The 23,976-nt window shown below is 34.6% G+C and overlaps 1 protein-coding gene across 5 annotated transcripts in view; it reads right to left on the bottom strand.

The window, feature by feature from the left end:
* LOC149563759 (citrate synthase, mitochondrial-like) overlaps positions 1–23,976 on the bottom strand; it is a 208,256-nt gene that overhangs the window by 164,896 nt on the left and 19,384 nt on the right. For 3 of the 5 annotated variants that reach the window (XM_089826891.1, XM_089826895.1, XM_089826890.1), the window contains 2 exons: positions 14,310–14,375; positions 2,899–2,961 (listed from right to left, as the gene is read on the bottom strand). In XM_089826891.1, coding sequence (XP_089683017.1) covers positions 2,899–2,961; positions 14,310–14,360 — 114 coding nt within the window. In that variant the 5' untranslated portion in view covers positions 14,361–14,375. Of the gene's footprint in view, positions 1–2,898; positions 2,962–14,309; positions 14,376–14,501; positions 14,586–23,976 lie in introns of all 5 variants that reach the window. The other 2 variants (XM_089826893.1, XM_089826892.1) reach the window with 1 other exon arrangement.

The following is a 23,976-nucleotide window of genomic DNA, read 5'->3' as shown; positions in this document are numbered from 1 at the left end:
TTTACTCAATTTCTTACAGGAATCAAAGCAGTGGTTGTGGTTAATCCATATAGAATCGCTGATAGCCAACCCATAAACCAAAGGATGTGAATGTGAAGAGTGATGTCACTAAGGATATAAATATTACAAGAAGGATTGTGTTTGAAAATAGGTGAAGATTATTTGTACTTCTTGATATCCAGATTTGGAGAGCTCTACAGGAGCACAAATCAGAAATCCCAGTTACATGTATACATAGATTAATATCAGACCCAGCGACATTAATATCAGGAACAGCAATTGAATCACAGTGTGTATTAATCAACCATGCAGAAATAAGGGAGGGCAATTTAATTCAAAAAGAAAGGACAGCGATTATCAAGGAGAAGGTTAACAAGCAGTGATTGGCATTGTGAGCAAAAAGAGACCAAAGATTAGTAAGAAAAAAAGGTAGCAGTAGAAATCGATATAAGAGCAGGGATTAGTAGGAGTGAAAATGCAGCATGAAGATTAGTTCACAAAATTATATCCATTCAGGGACCTCAGCTTTTCAAAAGGGTATATCTCCTTGTAGAAACTTAAATATATAAATAGGACAGACCTCCTTAAAGGAAGAATTAGAAAGTTGGGTATTTGATCTGAATTCAGGTGTCAAGCTGAAAGGGAAGATATTGATTTTATATAAGCTGTTTAAAACTAGTGAGTCCATGGTGGATTGACTCAGACAAGGGTCAAGGAAAACAACTGGACAAGGATCGAGACTCAGGAAAGGCAGACAAATTCTGATTACATCAGTAGTCAGGCATAGAGATCAGATCAGAAGTCGTTAATTACTGCAGGCTATAACAGTATTATTCATTGTGGGCAACTCCAGGATAATCCCCAGAAGGAAAATGGAATCATAAGAGAGGTAGGAAAATAAAAAGATATATCATCCAAACACAAGCATATTTTAAGGAGATATCATTGCTCAGAAAACATTTAATTAATAAGACTTCACAGTTTTTGTAGAACATGTTCATGGGGCGGTTAACCTTTCATAACAGATCAGATTGTTTAGAACATTTCCATATCCAAACCCTTGAGGACTAATTCCCAATTTACATCAGAAACAGTAAATTCATAGAAGACCAACCTATATTTCATCAGGTACCATGTGTAATGGTAATTGTATATTCAATAATGAAAATAGAATTTACAAAACCCTCTCAGCAGTTAACACAATAATTGTAGAACACGTTCATGGAACGGTTAACCTGTCAGAACAGATCAGATTGCTTACAACATTTCCATATCCAAACCCTCAAGGATTAATTCCCAATTTACATCAGAAACAGCACATTCATAGAAGACCAACCTATACTTCGTCAGGTACAATATGTGTATTTGTAATTGCATATTCAATAATGAAAACAGAATTTAGGAAAACCTCTGATGATTTTTTCTTGGAAAAAAAGGAAAAACAAAACCTGACACAGCACATCAGTCAAGTGTTTGCCACAAAAACCATGGTCTCGTGCAGTTTATTTAGGTGCAGAGAACTCATCTGTGAATGTTTTTGGCGATTGTTTGAATAAAATTGTGGCTGTTCATCTGAAGCAGACCAGGTTTGGCGATCATGGTTTCCATTTGAGAAGTTGTTCTTAGTGTCTCTAGCTATAGGGAAAAAGATTTTGCTTCCCACAATCAGGTTGAAAGTTTTTGGTTATCTTGGTTGTTTCCAAAAGTTTTGCAGAAACAAGGAAGGTCACAGCAGCAGGCTCATTTTGCAAAGTGTTCTAAAAATTTGCTTCAAATGATTTTCCTTTTCTCTTGCCGGTTGTATCTTTCCTTTTCTTGGAAGGTATGATATTGTTTTATTAATAATAGATTTATATTGATATTATTGTTAATTAATTGATCAATCAACAAATCTGTTTATTTATTATTTTATTCTATATTTCGTATTATGATTACTATTATATACTATAATATTATTTGTAGGGTCTTATATATTAAAAATATTTATTTCATATTTGAAACAACAATAATATTATTATATATGATAATATTATGTATAATAATATCATTTATTTATATTATATTGGATAAATGATACTATATCAGTTATTCATTTTCATACTTGATCATTATTATTAATTCTTTACTTATAACATATTAAAATATTTTCATATTATGTTATTATTTTTAAAAGATTTTAATAAATATTAAAATATCATAAATAGAGTATACCGAATTTTCCTTTATTTATATTTTATCATTCAATTATTGATTGTATTTCAAATTGGGGACATCAAAACAAGGGACATTACAACCTTCTCTGTGTGTTTGTGATCAAAAGTGGGCAGCCTTCAATGCATTTGTAACCAAAATACCTATAGATTATGTCTTCTGCAAAGGTTGTTTTAGATGATGACCAACTGCGAAGGGTATTAAAATAATGAAAAGTTTCTTCAATGGTCATCTTAGTTGTCTTAGTTTAGGTAGTTTCTATTTCAAAATTCTCTTTATGTTTGTTTCTTTTAGAAGCATAGTTTTTCTTTCCAACCTCTCTTAATGTTTGTTTCTTTTAGAATCATCATAATGTAATTGTCTGTCTGTTGTAAACTACTTTTTCAGTATTAATTGCCATCACAATATATTCAAAACCCAATCAACTTCATCAGTTGATATTGCGAGATCAAGGTCATATCTACAAGTATTTTCTTTTTCAATAAACATAAATAGGAGTGGGACCCTGCTCCCTCATTTTATGCAGCTAAAAAAGGATTTACATCCACTTCCATGTTCCATATCATTAGATAATTTAATTTCCAAAACTCTTCTACAATGTGTACATCATACTTTAATACTAGCTAGTCATTTACAAACAATTAAGTTTTTCAAAGAAAATGAATTAGCAAAACAATTAAATCTAACCTCTTGTGGTGCACTCTGAACTTGAAGCCATCGTACAAACTGAGAAGTAGATTCTCGGTGAGCCTACAATACAAGGGAAAACAATTATCACAACAAGCAATTATACCTATCATACATCAAAAAAAAAAAAAACTCCATTGCTTTACATCTGTACTTAAATATCTGTTACAGATATTTCTGTATAAGCAATATACAATAAGTTATTTCTTGACATTGATCAACAGATAATAAAACCAACATATGTATTCACTTGTCAAAAGAGATGACAAAACCTAAACAATCAAATTACATGTAAGGTAACAAATATCCCAGAAAGGGGACAGAGAGAAAACATACAGCTAACGCCCATATGTGTCAATACCCATTATAACCACCTATAATGCCTCAACTCAAAGACAAACTCTGTTGAATATTACAAAGAAACACATTCAATATTTTCATTCTATACATGTCCAAAGACAAACCCAACCTCAGTTCTTTTAAAAGAAATGTGAATGAATATTAAAAAAAATGGAAAATCAAACCCAGCAATCTTGACAAAAGTTGAAAAGGTCTAGAAAGAAATGTTTGCAATCACATAAATAATCTATCTAGATAGAACCTCATACAACAAGACTCCTGAGAAAGTAAGGACCAAGGATAAAATGCAGAACTGCTCAAGAAAAACTTTTTCTTTTTAAAGGATATAAATCAGGTATTGCTTTGAGAACTTGCCATAAAGGAAACACTTGACGTACTCATATTTACAAAATTATATGCTAGAAAAATACTATTTCATAATAAAGTCAACCACCGTTGAGAAGACGACACAAGCAAAAAAGAACTGAGATATGAAAGGTCCCTGTGGGCTCTCTCGAGCAGATGTGGTAGACCCTACATAACAGATGGCAGCATAATGCAGGGTCTAGGTGGCAAAACAGGACAGAGAGGCAAACAATATTATTTGGACATCCCCCATCTGACCCCTGGGCAAACAAAATCCCACCCCGCAACAAAAAAGGATGGAATACTGTCACAAGTTCCAAAACAGCAGGAAACCATTCTTGGAGAGGAAGAAATCCTGGCAGTTCCAACTAGTCTCAGGCAAATAGTTGGAAAATTAAATTCAGAAACCTAGACAAAGATAGGAATACAGGCAAAGAGAAGTGCAAAGCACCAATGGACAACAAAAGCAAGGCATTTGTCATTTCCACAAGAACTCTAAATCTGATCTGGGATCATTTCAGAGATGATGTCTTCTTCTTCAAATGGAATGTATACAACACAACAGACAGGATCACCATCTGGTGGTTGGAGCAATTCAAAGGACGGGTAAGTGCAAGATCAATCCTTAAAGGCTTCTATCTCATAAACTGCATCAATAAATTTAATAAAAAAGAAACTCCATTCAGTAAACTCCTTTTTTAAGAAAGAATTCCTCCTTGACAAGTTAAAAACTTAGGAGAAATATACAAGCAAAAAAAACTCTCAGAAATGGTCATAGCTAGGATTGTGATTACTGCCTTGACTGGAAATAAGCACCTTTAACCAAATAAATTTTGTTCTCTATAAGATTGTGGCTTTTCAAGCATAAAAGCATAACTGTGTTTCAGGGATATCATATTTACCTTTGAGGAAACTTAATGCCTGAAGTTCGTTTAAGGAGATTGTAAATAAAGGTGGTCTATCCTGTGAATCAATTTTGAATATCTACTCACGAATTTTGTCTTCGTATGTTTTCTAGGCGTAGGAGCTTAGGAAAAATAAAGGATTCTAGGTAAATTATGTCAATACATGAAATAGAACATAAAATACTACTAAGAAGAAAGAATTTTTCATAAGCTCTAGCAAAGGAAGTGAAAACACTAGAATTCAATTAGTTAAATATGGACAACTAGCATACAGAATAGACTGTATAGGGACATTCATTTGAAAACTTCTTATAAAATATCTGATTTCTAAGAGAAAACTGCGCTTATTTGTTAATAGACAGTCTATCTGGGGTAGGTAATCATAAAGTTGGGTGACCAGATCATGATGACTTCCAGAAGTAAGTCATATTTTTGGGATGGAGGATGTAATACCCCTCTAGTCCTGACAAGTATAAGTAGAGTTTGGAGATAGTGTTGTTAAGAATGTAGCTTCATTCTGATTGAAGCATATACTTCATCATTATTAAACTGATATATATGTAGTTGTATTTGTGAAATATGATTTGAATAGTATATATATATATAGTCACAAATAATCTTATATGTAAATTCTGAATAGAATCATTTAATAATAATATCTGCTTCAGAACAGAATGAGAAACATTCTTAATAACATTAATCAATGTCATAATCTCATATTAAATATGCCCGATATAGTAATGCTCGACAAAGTCTTAAATAAGGGATTGTGATTGCTGACTTTGGTTATAATTCGTTAAGGCCACGAAGGGCCATGGCTCCCCGTGGCATAGGCTATGGTGGGAGTCATGTCCCTCCATGGACTTAACTCTTGACATTGTATATATCATTGGTATCAATGTCTGCTGTGATATCATATCAATATTAAAGGCAATACAGATATACACAGCAGACATTTGATTTAGTAATAAGATCATTCAAGGATTTTTCAGATCATAAATTGAGGATTTGATATATACTCATATCATACTGCTAACATATATTGACAGTAACTTTCATATATTATAATTGTTATTATTAGAGACATATATAGATGACACAAGTCTGATCAAATAAATTCAAAAGACTATCAAGGTTCTCTCTATTACAGATCCAAATTTCCTAACAACTGTAAGTACACTCGGGCTATTTCAGAAGATAAGGTTATTTCTTATATACCTTGATTTCATATCTCGACAAACACTAGTATAAGTAAAACTGCAACAACCTTCAAACACTCACTAACCCAATGATACCTATCTACTAGGCAACCTTTTGAAGGCAAATGAATCAACTGGATTCCTATGATATGATATGTTTAGAAATAACTCTATCCATACCTGACATGTCCTTGCAACATTACTTGGAGCATGCTTAGAATGTTACTTTGCATCAGACATTTGATCATGTTACAAATAATGTTATTCTTAGGAAATCAAATATTTAGTTTTAAAATATGTAACTTGGATTCATGCTAGGTATGTTGCTTAGAATTCTAATTCAGTATCATGTTTTCAATACCTTGATTGGACATATTGTTTATTGATGCTTTTAATTCATGATTAAAATTTGGTTTTAAGCTAACTCAGCTAACCCATTGTGCTTTATATATGTATATGTGTGTTTACTCTACCTAGCGTGTCTTCTAGATGAGGAGAGGCAGTCGTAGTCACTTCTTCAGGAGATCTCCACAATGTAGCACTCCTCCTTCCTTGTCTGTCACTATTTGTATATATGCATATGTATTGTATCTTGTCAATGGGTGATACAAGTGTGTGCAGGTACCAGGCATCAACTCCACCTGGCTACACAAATCTTAGTGTGCCTCAAAATCCTCGAACGAGTTGTTAAAAAGGAGATAGAACTATGATTCATATAGGCACCCTGAGCTTAGAATTCCTGATTAGGAAGTCAGCTATCAATTTTGGGAACTTTAGCGATTTTAGCTCTAATTCAACATTGTGAGATTTGTTTACATTGATGGTTTTATGCATGGTTGGGATCTTGAGATGATACTTTGATACATCAATATTATATTTGCGATTTATGTCATCTTGATTTGATGATGTATCTCTATGTTAATTAGGTATATTTGTTCGAGTATATATGGGTCCACACACATATATGCCCGAATAAATATGCATTTACTATTAGATACATTTTGAGTCTTGGCTTAATAATATAGTTCTATAAATAAATAAAATAAGAGACAAATAAAATAAAGAAGATAATAAAACAGAATTACACTTGAACCATCTTGGAGACTAGAACTCGTGACCTTCCATCCACTAAACCCGCTACCAACCATCTCACCACCATTGCTCTTTGTGAACTTTACCAAGCAAGGTAAATAAAGTGGTTAGTGCGAGGGATAAATTAGAAATTTGAAATGAAAAAAACATCATGGATTTGAACCCTTGACCTTGTAGATGAGAAGGGAGAGCCTTCACCATTGCGCCCATGAGAATTCCTTGAAATAAGGGTCCATTAAGAGAATCTTGTATGAGAGTATTTAGATATAGATTTGAATAAAATAAAATATAATTATAATTAATTGGTTGACTTAATAATTGCACAGTTGCAACCAATGCAACCATCTGGTTGCTTATAAATAAAGCTTCCCAAGAATTGGAGAGGGGGGGAGAAGAGTGTAAAGAAAACTATAATCCAAATCTGCAAAGGAAGAAGATCAAAATCCATAGAAAAACTACACTCAAAGAATCAAATTCGAAATTAGGAGAATGCTCAGAGGCTTGGGAATAGATAGGAGAAAGAGGAAACACTGGGAAGGCATGGATTCAGTAAAGGAACATCAATTTTGCAAGTAGGTTCCTTCAAACTTCCTTCTCCTTATATATAAGCAATGAGGAAAGAATTATTTAAGAAATGGAAACTGAAGTCAATAAAATAAATTGAATATTTTGATGTTATAAACTAGATGTAATTGTGATGCTTATACTCGCATGAGCTTAGGATGTACTTTGAATGTCCTTGTGTCTGTGGTTTGTAGACCTGGTCATTTATGTTATTCCTTTAGAAAACACTTAAATAATTATTTTGGCCATGTGAGAAGATATGATGAGAGAGTTCCACATTGGATAGGAGGAAGTAAGGTTCCAATTTGGAGACATTTCAGAAGTGGTAAAGGAACCCTATCTTATCCAATTTTCAATCTAGAATCCTCAATTTATATCAATCTTTTATATTTTTTTGTTCTGTCCAGAATGGATGTGCAGGTATACAGCATAAATGCGTAGGAGAGACTCGCATATGCACAACCCTATGTGTCCTTTGAGTTTTCCTGACTCTTAGTCACTTTTCCAAAAATGCACAACAATATTTGCATACAAACGGAGTGATACTGCATAAATGTGCAGCAATATGGCATAGATGTGCAACAATAATGAACATATGCACAGTTGTAATGAACTGATGTATCATTTTAGATAGTTGAACAAAAGCGCAACAATATTGCACAAAAGCACAGCAATATTGCATGAATGTGCAGCGAATATGGCATGGATACAGAGTAATAATGAACATATGCGCAATTATAATGAACAAATATGGGACTAAGGATATGGGACCCTAGGTTATTATGCCTTAAAACTCTTTTATGACTTTTGGTTTCTTTTGGTGAGTAGGGTAGAGACCCTAGGTGAGTGGCTCACCATAGGTGCTAGGGCCCAGAAGTGGAGGCTAGAGGATCCTATGTGATAAAGACCAAGGCCCTATATAGGCTGGTTCTATATGTGAGTTTTTGTAATCAAGTGGAAACATTATTATAATTATGGGTTATGGGGGTTTGAGAATTCACATTAATTAAGATAATTGGATATTGTGCATGTTGGAGTACTCAAAGAGAAGACATTCTCTACGGCAAGATGGTCTTTGGCTCAAGATGATCCCAACATTAGAGAAATATACTATGGCACACCATACATATCTTGCTGGAGTACTCGAGGAGAAGATGTTATGTGCGACAGGATGGTCTTTGGCTTAGGGGGTTGACCCCAACACTATAGGAATGTGCGATGACACTCACCTAGATGTGGTTGAACCTCTCACACATGATTTTGCCTCTGGTTGTCCACTTTCTTTATAATTTCATTTGGCATTATGCTTTCATGTGGCTCTATAATTTCTTTGTACTTCTAATTTCGGATATAAGCCCTAGATTCCTTAGAACCCATGTGGATCATGGTCTTATCTCCTACTCAAGGGAGTGGACCATTCATGTCTCCACGTGGTTGGGTGGTGAAATATTTTCGAGGTACTGTTTAAGTTTTTCATGGATGGCTTTATATGGATCCTTGTTCAGTAGTTGTTGAAGATTATTTCTTTAAGTCTTTATGTTGCATTTCCTTTGAAAGAAATTTATGTAATTTTGTAATGTAAACTCGTGAAAGAAGTTTGAAGATCATATATATATATCATGAATTGAAAAGCTATGTAAAGGGGTAAAGGGTATCTCTAGGTGAAACGAAGGGAAGTGTGAACATACTGTATTATTTCAAAAGATGAATAGAGTGATAATGATGTCATGACACTGCATATTCCTTTATATTTAAATGGTGATATTCATAATATGTTATGATGAATAAAAGAACCATGTTCCCTTCTAAAATGTTAATGTTATCAAATGAATGTTAGAAACAAGTAATTAATGAATGGAATATGATTGGCAAACATGTGTAGTTAATGGCTTAAATCTATTTAATGTATCTTTAATGCAAGTTTAGTAAATGCATTGGATTTATAAAGCTTAGGACATTAGCTCCTAATTTGGAAATGGTAAAAGTAATAAATTGAAGTTGTATAATGTTGCTTGGATTAAGAAAAAAATGGTTAGAAAGTGCTATAAAAGTGTTTATTATCATACCCTAACTTCTACAAGGTTAAATGTGGATTAAATTGATTTAAAGTGGTTAGGTCCTACTTAAAGATCTAAGAATAGAAAACAATTGATTAAAACCCTAATTAATATAACAAAGATACAGATATTGAGATGGATATTGAGATGGATAATGTATCAAGTAAGAAACTAAGAAATGTGTTAAAGGAAAATGTTGGGGAAGCCATTAGGACTCTTACATCTAGAGTTAGGTAAACAAAGTGAGCAAAATTAATTCGAAAAAAAAAATTATCCACTAAACTTAGTAGCTTTTAGTCTTATCCTTCTGGGTTCCCTGGCAGGGCGTGACAGATGGTACCTTAGATAAATACAAGGTCAATTACTTGCTCGAGAATTCACACAATGGTAGGGCATTGACTTGAGGAGACTTTTGCTCGTACTGCCAAGATGAGTACAATTCATCTTCTTCCCGCCATTGTAGCTCTCAGTTTAGATGGAAGTCCATCAAATGGATGTTAAGAATACTTTCCTCAATGGTGAGTTGCAAGAAGAAGTCCACATGACACAATCTCCTAGTTTCAAGGTTGTCAAAGAGCACCAAGTTTCTAGACTCAAGAAAGAACTCTATGGACTCAAGCAGGCTCCTCGAGCATGGTACATCAAAATTGACAAGTACTTGGTTGATCATGGTTTTCAGCGTTGCCCTTTTGACAGTAATTTGTATATCAAATGCTCTGGTGGTGATATTCTCTTGTTGTTTATGTGGATGACTTGATCATTATTGGCGGTTCAGCACATTCGATTGCAAAAATTGAACAATATTTGTGCAAGGATTCTGATATGATAGATGTGGGAATTCTTTATTGTATAGGTGTCAAGGTTTGGCAAATTAATGGTCGCATCTTTATCTCTCACGCTAAGCATGTTAGGAACTTGCTTGACAAGTTTCGTATGCAAAAATGCAAACCTACATGCACACCTATGGAGAATTGGAGTTGTCAGCCAAGTATGACTCTCCTCCTACTGATGAAACCACTCATAGGCAACTAATGGGTAGTCTCATCTATCTCACTACCACTAGACCTAATCTCAATTTTGCAGTGAGCTACATTTCACGCTTCGTAACAACCCCCAAGGCTGATCATTGGGTAGCAACAAAGTGTGTGTTGCATTCCGTTAAGAGCAACTACGATTATAAACTTCTTTACACTAGGAATCATAATTCCAAAGCCAATAGGTTCACCGATTCAGATTGGGCAGTTTGGTTGATGATAAGACATCAACTTCTAGATATGTGTTCAATTTGGGATCTAGTGCAGTCACCTGGACTAATAAGAAGCGGCATACAATCTCACTTTCATCAACAAAAGCAGAATATCGAGGAGTTGTTAAGAAGCTTGTGAGGCAGTTTGGCTTTGGCAGATGCTTGCAGATATGCATTTATCTCAAGTAGGCTCAACTCCCTTGCACTTTGATAATCAAGGAGTGCTCAAACTTGCCAGGAACCTGGTCTTCCATGAAAGAACCAAACATGTGAACGTTCATTGTCATTACATTCGACATTTGGTTGAAGACAAGACTGTTCACTTGCAATATGTTCCAATAACGGATCAAAATGCACACATTTTCACCAACCTCTTGCTCGAGATAAGTTTGTTCAATTCAGGGGACAGCTTGGTGTTGTGGACAAATTGACCATTAAGGGAGGGTATTAGAATATTAGTATTTTATTACTTTAATGGTCAATTATGTATCGTATTGAATTATTTGTAGATAGGATCGTCTTTACAATCTTAAGATTCTTATTAGAAACTTTCTATTTTGTACATTTGTAAAACTGTTTATAATGATCTCTTTGCTCATCTATTAATACATCAATTATTTTACCAATTACTTTGCATAATAAATATTCACAATTAGCTCTTTCATTTTCAATAGTCAAAACACATTATCAATTGCTTCTCTAGTTAATTTAATTCTCGTATTATATATAATATCTCACTTGAAACGCTAAACATACATCTTCATCAATTGTTACATCCCAAATTTTGACCTAATTTAAAATTTATTTATAGCCATTGAATTGAATGAATTTTTTGAATTGAATGAATTTTCTTTCATAATCATGTGAAAAGGGTGGTTAAATATATTTGTCTCCATTATGTTCATTGTTTAATAATGATGGTCGTTATCCATTGTTTGTCATGTGATGATTAGCAGTTGCTTGATTTCGAAATTATGGTTAATAATTAAATTCCTTATCTACATTAAATGTTATTATGGATTTATCATGTAACTTGTTATTATTGTGGAAAATTTTGCATAGGTGGTTGTTGGAGAAGATGAAGGGGAGAAGCATTGCTAAATGGGATCAACGGAATGGGATACTAGTTTAGTCCAATTATCGAGTTGATGGGTATGACCTTAAACTATCTTGGTAAAGACCTAGCAACTTGAACATCAGAATACAATTGGGCACGCATGACCATTAAATAAACATTTAAAATATTAGTTATTTTTAATTAATTAAAGATACTGCGTACCTCAAATGGCTTTTGATTGACTTTTTCACCACATCACTATAATGTATATTTATGTACGTACACATAGATATAGAAATAAAGGTGACACCATAATATTATTTTTATACAAGATTTTATCTAATATGTATATTTAAATACGTGTACAAGAAGATAAAATAATCTTCCAAATAAAGCTGTTTTTGGATATACTTAATAATAGATACGACCTTGAATAAAACAAATAATATGATGCCACCTCATAAGTACATCTACATGCAAGAAAATAAAAATATATTAATTCTACTTGATTTATAACTTTCAAATCTTTTTCCATATTTATTCAAATTCTTGCCAAAAACCGAAATGCACATTTGGCATATTAGCGTTCAAGAAGCCAAGTCCTTTCTTTTTAAGTTATGGCTTCTTGGAAGCCAAAAGGTTTTTCGAATACTTCTTTATATTATGAAGCCATGAGAAACCATGGGCATTATTACACACGATATATCTCTGCATTATTCCACCCGATATCCCTCTGCATATTTTCTTGCTGCAATTTGCCCATTTCATTGAATATTTTTGCTGAAGATGTGATTGGTAATCACATTGAGATCTGCATTGAAGTTTTTCTTAAAGGAACGGAATATTTGCATCCAACCAAGGCTCCAATACTTCTAAACTTACAGGTTATGTGATTGACTTACCATATCCAATCGATTTTTTTTTATTTTTTTTTTATCGGATACCACTGCATTGTATTTACAACAGTAAGCTACAGATTCTTGAAATGTCGTACATCCTTGTTTGAAATCATCAGATAAGTTCATCCTTAAGTCAGAACTTCTAATGATAAGTCGAGACCATATTGTTCATGATATGATTTCACATCTTTATTTTACTGCTGAATATCATAATCAAATGGTATTTATTTTGGAAAGATTATATTTCTCAGGTCACAAAAATGTGATACGTTGAAAACATGTAATATTCTTATATCAAGTTGAGGATCAATAGATAAAGCTGATCGCTCTGAGATTCAAACACCTAAGACTCACTCGACTATATAGCCAAGGAAAAGATGAAGAGGCGAGATAGAAATTTGCAATAGCATGGAAATAAAAATCAGACGTGACATAACAATTCTAAATTATTTTTAAAAGAAAAATCAATTAATAGCTCATGCATGATCATCCTTATTGTTTCCCTGTTGTCAAGTCGAGCGGTGGTGATCAGGTCATTGAACCTATCCGAAAACCTTGGCCAAGATAGTTAAAGGCATGTTTGCCATCTATGATCACTTGATGTCAGTAGTGTCAATTATTCAGACATGTCTGTCCATAACTATGCGGAAATTCTAAATACTGAAATGCTCAGGTGGCTGGACTAAAAGTATCCAAGCCTAATCCTGAAGTAAGGAGGGTCTTTCTATTCAATAGATTGTGTGGGGATGAATATGGTCCGAGGTTGGGAGGTTAAGCCTAAGTGAATGCTTCTCCTCTTACCAAAAGCCGAAGCTTGCACAACCAATTAAAAACTCACCAGTTACTTCTCATATATTCCTCTTTCTATTTCCTATTATGCATTTACTTGTATGCAAGGAAAGATAGTAAATTGCTATTTCAATTATTTTAGTTGATCATTGTTACAGTTATTTCAGTTGATCATTATTTCTATTATTTCAGTTGATCATTGTTACAGTTATTTCAGTTGATCGTTATTACAGTTATTTCAGTTAATCATTATTATAGTTATTATAGTTGAATGATATTACAGTTATTTCAGTTTGGTTTTGTTATCTCAGTTAATCGTTAGTAGTTAAAATCAATTAATGTCTCATGAAAAGGAATTCATGATATTTTGTTACAGTAGTTAGTTGAGGAAAATTCTTTCTAGGTCACCTTTGTTTTGTTATGAAAATCCGTTTGTTACATCAACCTACTTTTCTTGATCACCCTAGCTCACTAGAGTGAAGTGGTGCAAGGACCGATTTGTTCCCTAGGGTTTCATCAATCCTAAGGGTAGCAAATTCTGTTCTTCACAATATATAAACATCATTTTTTTGTAACTAGATTTCTCCAATAGAAAGTACAATTCAGTTAAGATAAATAAAATAATGTTTTCCTTCATAAATATATTCCAAGTCTTTTACCAAAAAAAATCTAAAAACCAAAAGATAAAATACTAGGATGTAAAACATGTTGACTTAATAAGACAAACATATGTTCAGCTGCACATTTCTCTTGTAACATAATTTTAAACCAGAAAAATGCATTTTAAAACTATATATGAAATATCTAAACGAACAAATCAATTACGTTCTGACTAAATTGCATTATATGGAATTAGACATAAGAATGGATATCAAATATTTGTTAGATGTCCACTTACAAGACGAGAGCGCAGCCTTGACAAAGCCAATGCTCCTCTATACAGCACCATTGTTTCAAAGATTCTCTGTTTCAAGACACAGAATACTCATTAATCTAGATGAAGTTCGCCTAAATTGAAGTTAGAAATCCATTTCAAAAAAGGGAAACATAAAAGATAACAAAAAGAGAATTTGACATTAAGAAACCCTACATTATAGGGTTGAGGGAGCTCATGGGCAGCCCATAGTGAAAATTGTGCAGAAGTTGGAGAGATTCGAGCCGGCAAGCATGGCGTCTTTTGTTGACATAATGACCACCCATGATAGATGTTTTTTATGATTACATTATCAATTTTCCAAAGGGGGAAGAGGTCAGAGAGAAGAGAAAGAACAAGGAAAAGAAGGGAAAGGGATTTGCAGAGAATTTGAAGTCAGAATTGCATGTAGATGTTTCTATCTTACTCTGTCTATGTGTTCAAAAACTTGAGTAAATGCTCCACCATGGACTGGTTGTTCTCTCCATTTGTTTTAAAACTATTTTATCTTAAACAATAGATGTAACAGCAATTTACAAAAGATTCTCATGGCTTTAAAGAGGCACTTAGACAAAGATTCTATACACCCTGCATCTGCATCATCATTGGATTTGATATTATTTATAAGTTCAGCTAGTTAACCACTTTTCCTTTACCACTTGAAGGATATGATTGTTTTGTTCACATATATAAAGCACTCATACTTAGTCAGTGTCCTCTTACAGCCAGAAGGATATAAATGTTTGGTTTCATTGTTGATTCACTTATGATTGAGAAACTTGATTCATGATTGTCATAGTTAAACTCCCGATGTCAGTTCTAGCACACCCAATGCATGTTCTCTTTGTTTACAAAGCCAGTATGGCCGTAATAGCTTTTTATATGATGGTAAATTCCCTATTATATTCACTTATAAATGATGCTAAGCATAGCTTGGCTTTCATCAAATGCTCTTGCTTCAAAGCTGTTAAAAGATCTTTTCAACATAAATCTCTCTATATGAATGTCACCTCTTAATTGACCTATATGTTGGGAAATCTGCAGTTAATTGCATTATTCATCTACATCCTAGAAGCATTAGTCAATAAGTTTACACTTAGTCTATGCTTATGTATGGTCTTATTTGTGTGTCTGGATGGAATGACTCTACCTTGTTTGAATACTTCCATTAGAGAACTGCTTGTAAGGGCTGATTGTTCTTCTTGTGTGCTTTTTCTTTTACTTGATTGGAAAGATGCTGATTAAGGTTATAGGGTTAAATGTTGTACCTGCTAGATGCTTTTGACTGACAGAGTTAAAAGTCCTACAAACTCATTTTGTATACATTCAACTATTATTAAATTTTATAATTACTGACTGATAATGCTCTGTGTTTTTATCGACAGTATTTACATATAAATAATCAAACATATACCTATATAAGAATTTGTATATATTTGTTAGCTCAGCTGTAATTAAATACTTACTTGTATAAGAAACTGTACGTATGTAGATATACGTGTCAGCTGTTCTATACTTAAACACTGCCATTAGCTGGAATTATATTTTTCATTCCAAATTGATATAACAGTATGTATGCTGATAAAACACAGTGTAGGCCATCGCAGAGTTTGAATAACTTATTTTTATTCGTAAAAAAATCCGTCACTTCATATAGAAAAATCAAATAAAGGGAAAGTTTTCCAACTAGGTCCCTATAGGCGTGCTAGAGAAATTTATGATCAAAAAAATTGACTCGGGTTTTGCCCATTAGTCCAGATTCAGAACTCTAAAGTTAAAATAACCTCTCAAGTAAAATGGTCCCTCTATTTTAATGGAAAATACTTCCCATGTATTTGTAAAGGTAAACTGCTTAGAAATTATGTGAAAACAAGAAAGAAAAGTAATGATGCACAAGCGCGCAGGTAGACAAGCAATCAGCAAAAAACATTTTCACTTTGTTCATGTTGGTTTTGTTTGCATCTTTTATTTGGCTTTGCATTCGGTATTTAATTGGCACCTAATACCTTTGTTGAATCACAAAACAGTAGGCTCAAGGCACCTAAACCTGTTAAATATGTGACTCTGCTGAATAATGCTGTCGCATCTTCACAACCTTTGTTAGCATCTTCATGACCTGTGATTCATTTTACTTGCTCATTCTCTGAGTTGCTGATAGCTTTTTCTTTGTGAGATTTGAAGAGCATTTTGAAACTCGAGGCTAAATTTAGCTATTATCTCTTTCTTCCTGAGACTTTGGTGGGAGCAGTTCAACTGCCAGAAATTCAGTACTCTGACAAGTATTTTGACGACAATTATGGGTACAAGCATATGGTCCTTCCCCAAAGTGTTGTTACCTTGCTTGTTGTATCTGGTCCGACTCACAATAGGTGTATAATAATCATGCCAAAGGCCATACTTAGGAATAGCGTATTCAATCTAAGGACTATTTTTCCCCACCATGAGGTGCATTTAATTTTGTCAACCCAGGGACGTATACTTGAAATGGTCGGCACAGTATGTGCACTAAGTTTCTTAATGAGTCATTATTCTTATGCTGCAGGAAAGTAAAATGCAAGGAAAGAACCTACACTAGTACTGCAAGAAACTAACACACTTAACTCTTTATTGAAACAAATACTGGAAATGCAATTAAATACTAATATATATTCCAACTCAGTTCATCTACTATAACTGCTCTTACAGATGTTGCAAGAACACTTACAAAGTATGATGCTACAGGAAGGAACTTATAACTTCTACCTCCAATACTAAAGATGAAACAAATCTAGACTACTCTAATCTAATCCACCTCCCAAGTGGGCCCCCTTGGTTGGCTTCTGCTAATCTACTAACACAGAATGTGAACCAGGAGCTATTTCATTATGTTCCAGAAATTCATTACATGAGAACGATACATAGAACTGTAAAAACAACTCGCTGCAAGAGTCAACAGTTTCTTGTCATAAACTTTCTTCTAACTCCTTAACACTATTGGTCTGATCCCTATAAATAGAAGATCGACATTTATTCTGAAACATAAAAGCAAAACAAACTAACTTCAAATCCGCCAGAGAAAAAGAAGAGAAGATAACAGCTCACGGAACGAATAATAAAGTCTGGACAACCGCTTTGACATAATAACAAATGCATAGAAAATATAGCAATTCTTCATAGCTCCTCCATATTAGCGGTTGTGTCCCTTGGTACCGTTATGACTCTTTCCATTGCGGCTAAACCTTAACGTCTTTTCTCCTTGAATATTGTTGGCTATCTTCAACGTTTCCCTTTGAATACTCCCGACAATCTTCAACTTCCTTTGCTAACAAGTTAGTTATTATGCAAAGATATTTGCAAATAAGCATTATCAAATTAAATTCAATTATTAGAACACACATTCTAATGGTTATATGAAATACTACATTATATATATAATATTGGCAAAATATAACATACTATCTACCCATAGGTTAATCATCAGTTCAAGTAAACATAAGTTCACAAATGTCTTGGTGGGAGTAAAACAGAGGATTTAAAACTATCATAAAATAGAGGCAATAATTAGCCTCATCATCTGCCCCCTGGTAAACTAATCCTTGTCCTCAAGCATTGCATTTTCTAGTCAGTGACCTGAATTCTCCAACTTCAGTCCTTCCTTTCCTGCTACTCTTGAAGGTGTAGTAGAATCCTCATGTTCTCTCCCAAACTTCCCTTCTATTGTCCTCTTGCAACTTGTCAAGTCTATCAGCATTAATATCGTACAGGGGGCCACATGAGTATTGGAGGTTGCATAGTGAGTGGGCACCATAGTTCTAGCCTAGTCTGTTTCCCCAACTCTATATACTTTGAAACTCAATGAAGGGCCGCCTCTAAATTGATAGGACTGTGTGGCTCTGATCTTTTAAGTGTCTCTGGTAATCTAGCCCACCTACTTTTAGCACCAACCATGGCTCTTTGAAAGGCCGTGTATGGTAGGTTCTCATATTCTGCATAGACCTTGGTTCTAGTAGTGAAGATTTTGTCCCTTACTCCCTTGTTCTTATCCCCATAAGTTAATCTAAACCAGTCCCTAAGAATTTCTTCTGGTTTACTACTCTCAACTCTTAATGACATGGGCTCTAGTCTTTCCTCGTGTCTATAATTATTCATTGTCTGTCATAATTAGCTTCATTATGCATCCTAGACATCAAAGCCCTCAGATGTATATCCCCTATATAGAGTAAAGGATTCCGTTGAGTTTCTGCTCGAATGATAAAATTGTGCACATATAACTCACAGAGCAAGTTTTGCTGCCAGGATGATAGAGTCTGGAATAAACCATAGAATTCTTGAGCTGATTTGAATTCTGCATTTATGTTCTCGAGCGTTAGCATAAGTTGGAATAAAAGGAATTGTTCCTTTAAACACATAGCATAAATCCGAGGTGGTGGTCTACAAGCAAGTGCTTGATCAGCCAATTTTAGGGCATGATCCATCCTTTGTTTTTGGTTTGCAAATTGCTCTTTCAAATCTGTTATTTCCTCACCTAGGGACACTATGACTTTCTTCATTTGCTTCCTCTCTTCTTCCCATAGGTCTGCAGCAAACATATGTTGTCCAAACAACTGGAAAAGAAGTTTTTGCAGGGTAATAGAACCACTGTCCTCTTCAGAGTTATTTTTCCTCTTCCTCTGTTCCTTATATAACTGCTTTACGAAATCTGTAAGCCATGTTGGTTTATAAGGAACTAGGCCAATGTTTGAATAAACTCCATGTTGGTTTGTAAAGAACTAGGCCAGTGTTTGAATAAACTAACTCATTCATTATGGGAACTATTGTTGGCCTGTTGGGGGATCATCTTGATTTTCATTTACTTTAACCCTACATTCCTCATTAGGGTTTTCAAGAATGTTTGTAGTTTAAGGGTGAGAAGGAAAATTATCAGGAACAATTTGTATTGGGGCTTCTTTAGTGGATGGTTTAGATGAAATAAACTGAGCTTCTACTGTCACTATACAAATTTGTCTCCTCATTCTAAGACTTCTTCTCACAGGGGTCTCCTCCGGTATCACAGCCTTCTTCCTACTTCTTCCTTTCGGTGTCTCTGCTGCAGGAGTAACTGCTGCAGGACCCGTCTTAGTTTTCTTTTGCTTTACGACTGCAAGGTTTGGCTTTTCTACTACTGGAGCTGAGGTCTCCTCTTGTAATTTTCGTTTTCTCTTTGCTCGGGCAGAGGTAGGTTTTTTATTCTCTTGAACAGGTAAAGACACATTTTCTTGTACATTCTCTTGCACATTGCCAGCTTCAGCATCTTGAGTGCTTTGCTCAATAGGTTCATCAATGGGAACTACATTCTCTTCACTGGGTTGTTCATTAAGGATAGCCTGGGGTTGTAGGGTTTTAGCTTGGACAAATTCTGCCCATGACATGGGAGAGGCATCCCTAAGTGATCTTTCTATGAGTAATTTAAATAGGGCATGATGGGTGACAAAATTGTCTTTCCCCTTTTAGGTTTCTTCAACACTAATGCATAACATGTTATACAAGAAATTGGGAACATTTACTGGATAATTGTACCTTATACAGCTAAGCAATTTAAAATGATGTGCATGTAAATATGAAAATCTTCCTTCACAGGTGAGGTACCTGATAATGTGCATAGCCAGCTGGTTGTATGGCGACAGAAGAGATGTCCTTTTGCAACCTTGCTTGGTGATATCCAACTGAGGATCAGTTGGTATGATAAACTGAGTCCTGGTTGATCTTGCATCATGCGTATTAGGATAATGTTCTCCTATTGCTGGTAACCCAATTACTTCTACTATTCGCTCTTCTATCACGACGATCGTTAAACCCCATACACTAGCTCCTCCCTTATTAAATGTTCTTGTAAATTTCGTGGCTGCTTCTTCATCAAACACAGTTAAACTTAGGAAATACCCTAACCAGCCACATGCATTAAATCTCCTCACTGCCTCTACACCTGAGAGTAAAACAATATGCTCCACTAGTTCTCGTCGTTGCAATTGTCCACCCATTATGCCTAACAATTTCACTCTCTGCTTTGCTTGTACTATTTCCTTTCTATGAATTTAGGGTTTCAGACCCATTTTCCTATTTCATTTTTCTTTAGCTAATTAATGTCATAACAATTCGTTATGAGCAATAATAATGTTGTTTATCATGGATATGTGAAAATCATTTGAAAATGGAATTCGGATCACTTGAAAATTAAATATGGGTCACATCACAGCCTGACAGTAAGGAATCATTCAAAAATAAGGGGTACGACACCTAGACACTTGCGTATTTATAGCAATTGAGTTTCATAAATAAAAGAAGTATAAAGATTTGAGGAAAAAAAAATCTTTATGAATAAATAGGAATGTCATTGGGTTTTAGTAACCTTCGCTGCCCCCTACAGAATATGGACAAGTGCCGCACTTGTCAGACTTAGTACAGGGTATTGAACTAGCATAACACCATCATTATATAAATAATGTGGTATTATATATAACCAACAAAATCAATGTACTATAAATGAATTAAGATTTGAAAAGCTCATACCTGTGAGTTGATTGTTTCACGTACCAAAAAGTGGCGGAAAGTACATCAGCAGTGACAACATACATCAGAAAACTTGCAGTGTTTATTGAAAGCATTGTAAAATGATGACGTGGAAGGTGGGTGGGTGGTAGGTAAAGATGTGAGATGAGTTGAAAAAGAAAAAATTAGAAGATGAATGGAGAAATTTGGAACTTTATGTGGACATAAAGTTTTCATTATGGGCATGCACGAAGAAATTAATATTGAAGAGCTGCCAGCAAGAGGTCAGCAACTTTGCTACAGGAAGAGTTACTTGGTGTGCATTTGAATGTGGCTGTTGAAACTGCTGCAGGAAGTCCTCTTTTGTTTGGGGCCGTTTATATAACTTGAGTCTATGGCCATTAACTAATAACTTAAAAGGCACTGGATCAATGGTAGTTAATTGGACGACTCCATTTGCAAAGTCATGTTTAATTTCATATGGACCCAGCCATCATGTCTACAGCTTTCCTGGCATATCTTTAAATCTGGAATCATATAGCAATGCCCAGTCACCAACTTGAAATTGTTTGTTGCTAATGTGGGAGTCATGCCATTGTTTTCTTTGCTTCTGTATAATTTCAGTGCGTTCCAAAGCAGCCTTGCGCACTGCATCCAAAGAATTAAGATGTAGAAGACGTTCTCTTTGTGTTGTAGGAAGTTCAATGTTTAGCTCCAGTGCGGTTCTTAAAGTTTTATGTTCAAATTCAATGGCGAGCATTGTTATTTTCTCATAAAGGAGCTCAAATGGTGTGAACCCTGTAGTAGTCTTCCATGTTGTTTTGTAGGCCCAAACAGCTTCTGGTAATCTGCTATTCCAATCCTACGGTGCAAATGAATTGTTTTTGTTAAGATAGCCTCTATCTCCCGATTTGTGACTTCCACTTGTCCATTAGTTTGAGGGTGATACGGGCTTGATTTTCGGTACCTAATATTATATTGTTTCATCAGTTATGTGATCAAATTAGAAGTAAATTGAGCACCTTGGTCAGTGACTAGTTCTTTGGGTACACCATAGCGAGTAAAGATTTCTTCATACAAAAATTCTACAACTTTGTGATCATGAGCATGCTTCATGGCTTTGACTTCAAACCATTTTGTCAGGCAGTCAGTGCACACAAGGATATATGATTTCCCATTGGATGGAGGATCAATTGAACCAATGAAGTCCATACCCCATTTATCAAATGGTGTTAATGCCAATTGTGGATTAAGAGGCATTTCATCTGTTTTTGTTGGTCGCCCTATCCTTTGACACTTGTCAAACTTCCATGTATAGTTGGTTGCATCTTTGTGAAGCGTAGGCCAATAGTAACTAGTTGTTAAAATTTTCAAGGCTGTTCTTTTTGCTGCAAAGTGCCCTCCACATGGTTCATTATGACATGCATGTAGAAAGACATATGTCTCATCCTCTCTCACACATCTTCTCATAACTTGATCAGGGCCAGTGTAAAATAAGATATTATCAATCCAAGAGAAATGGAAACTTTTCTCTACAAGCAGCTTCTTTTCCTTGTAAGAGAAATGTTCTGGCATTTTATTAACTACAATATAGTTAGCAATGTCTGCATACCATGGAGTTTGAATAGCAATATGAAATAAATGCTCATCTGGAAATGCATCATCTACCAGAGTAGTGTCATTCTCATCATGGTGGATTCTTGATAAATAATCAGCTACCACATTGGCTCTTCCAGGCTTATCAATGACGGTGATATCAAATTTTTGCAACAATAGTAACCATCTTGCTAATCGGCCTGTTATAGCAGGTTTGTTCATGAGATATTTAATTGTTGCATGATCAGTATGAACAAATATGGGATAGCCAGTTATGTAATGCCGGAATTTGTTTAGAGCATAAACTACTGCTAATAGTTCTTTTTCAGTCACTATGTAGTTTAATTCTGGTCCATGAAGGCTCTTGCTAATATAATATATTGCATTTTCAAGATGTTGAGATTGTTGTTCTAGAACTGCACCTGTGGCATAGTCAAAAGCATCTGTATATATGTGAAAAGGCAAAGTCCAATCAAGGCCTTGTAAAATTGGAGCTGTAGTGAGAAGTTTCCTAAGATGCAGGAAGGCTTCATTGCATTCTAATGTCCAAATGATTTCAGCTTCTTTAGTTAGTAATGTATACAAGGGACTAGCTATTTTGCTGAAGTCTTTTATGAAACGTCTATAATATCCAGCATGACCTAAAAAAGATCTTACATCTTTCAGTTTTGTGGGTATGGGCAATGTTTGAATTATCTGTCTTAGTTGGATCCACTTGTATTCCTGCAACTGATATGAAATTACCAAGTACCACACCTTCCTGCATGAGCATGAAACATTTTTCACTATTAAGTGCCAGATTATGTTCTTGACACATTATCAAAACTTTTTCAAGATTCATCATTGCTTCCTCAAAGGTGACTCCAAATGTTGTGAAGTTGTCCATATATATTTCCATACAATCATGTGATATATCACCAAAGATGCTAATAACAGCTCGTTGAAATGTTGCAGGAGCATTACATAGACCAAATGGCAAAACAAAGTATGCAAAAGTACCCCATGGGCATGTGAATGTGGTTTTATCTTGGTCTTCAAGAGCAATACTAATTTGATTATAACCACTATACCCATCTAGAAAAGAGAAATACTTCTTTCCAGCTAGAGTGTCTCGAACTTGATCTATGAATGGTAAAGGAAAGTGATCATTTTTGGTGGCCTTGTTCAATTTTATGTAATCTACACAAATCCACCATTTCCCTCCCTTCTTGGGCACTATGACTAGGGGTGACACCCATCTACTATCAAATATAGGATAAATGAAACCAGCATCAAGCAATTTTTGCAATTCAATTTTAACTATTTCTCTAAGGCTTGGATTTATCCTTTTCTAGGGTTGACAGAGCAGTAGACACCCTTCATTGATGTATATTCTACGAGTGCATAATGTAGGACTCAACCCTTTCATATCACCTTAGTCCCATACAAAAGCCTTTTCATGCTTTTGAAGTAATTTTGTTAACTGTTCCATTTGTGTGGATGATAATTTGGGGTTAACATAAAGATTATGACCTTTGGAAAGCTCAACAGTAGTGGTAGACTCTATCATAGC

This window comes from Cupressus sempervirens, chromosome 4 (assembly GCF_028749045.1).
Source record: "Cupressus sempervirens isolate cs-2001-9-10 chromosome 4, ASM2874904v1, whole genome shotgun sequence".
Taxonomy (NCBI): Eukaryota; Viridiplantae; Streptophyta; class Pinopsida; order Cupressales; family Cupressaceae; genus Cupressus; species Cupressus sempervirens.
Note: the sequence above shows the minus strand (reverse complement) of the source record. Positions and strands in the feature narration are given on the sequence as shown.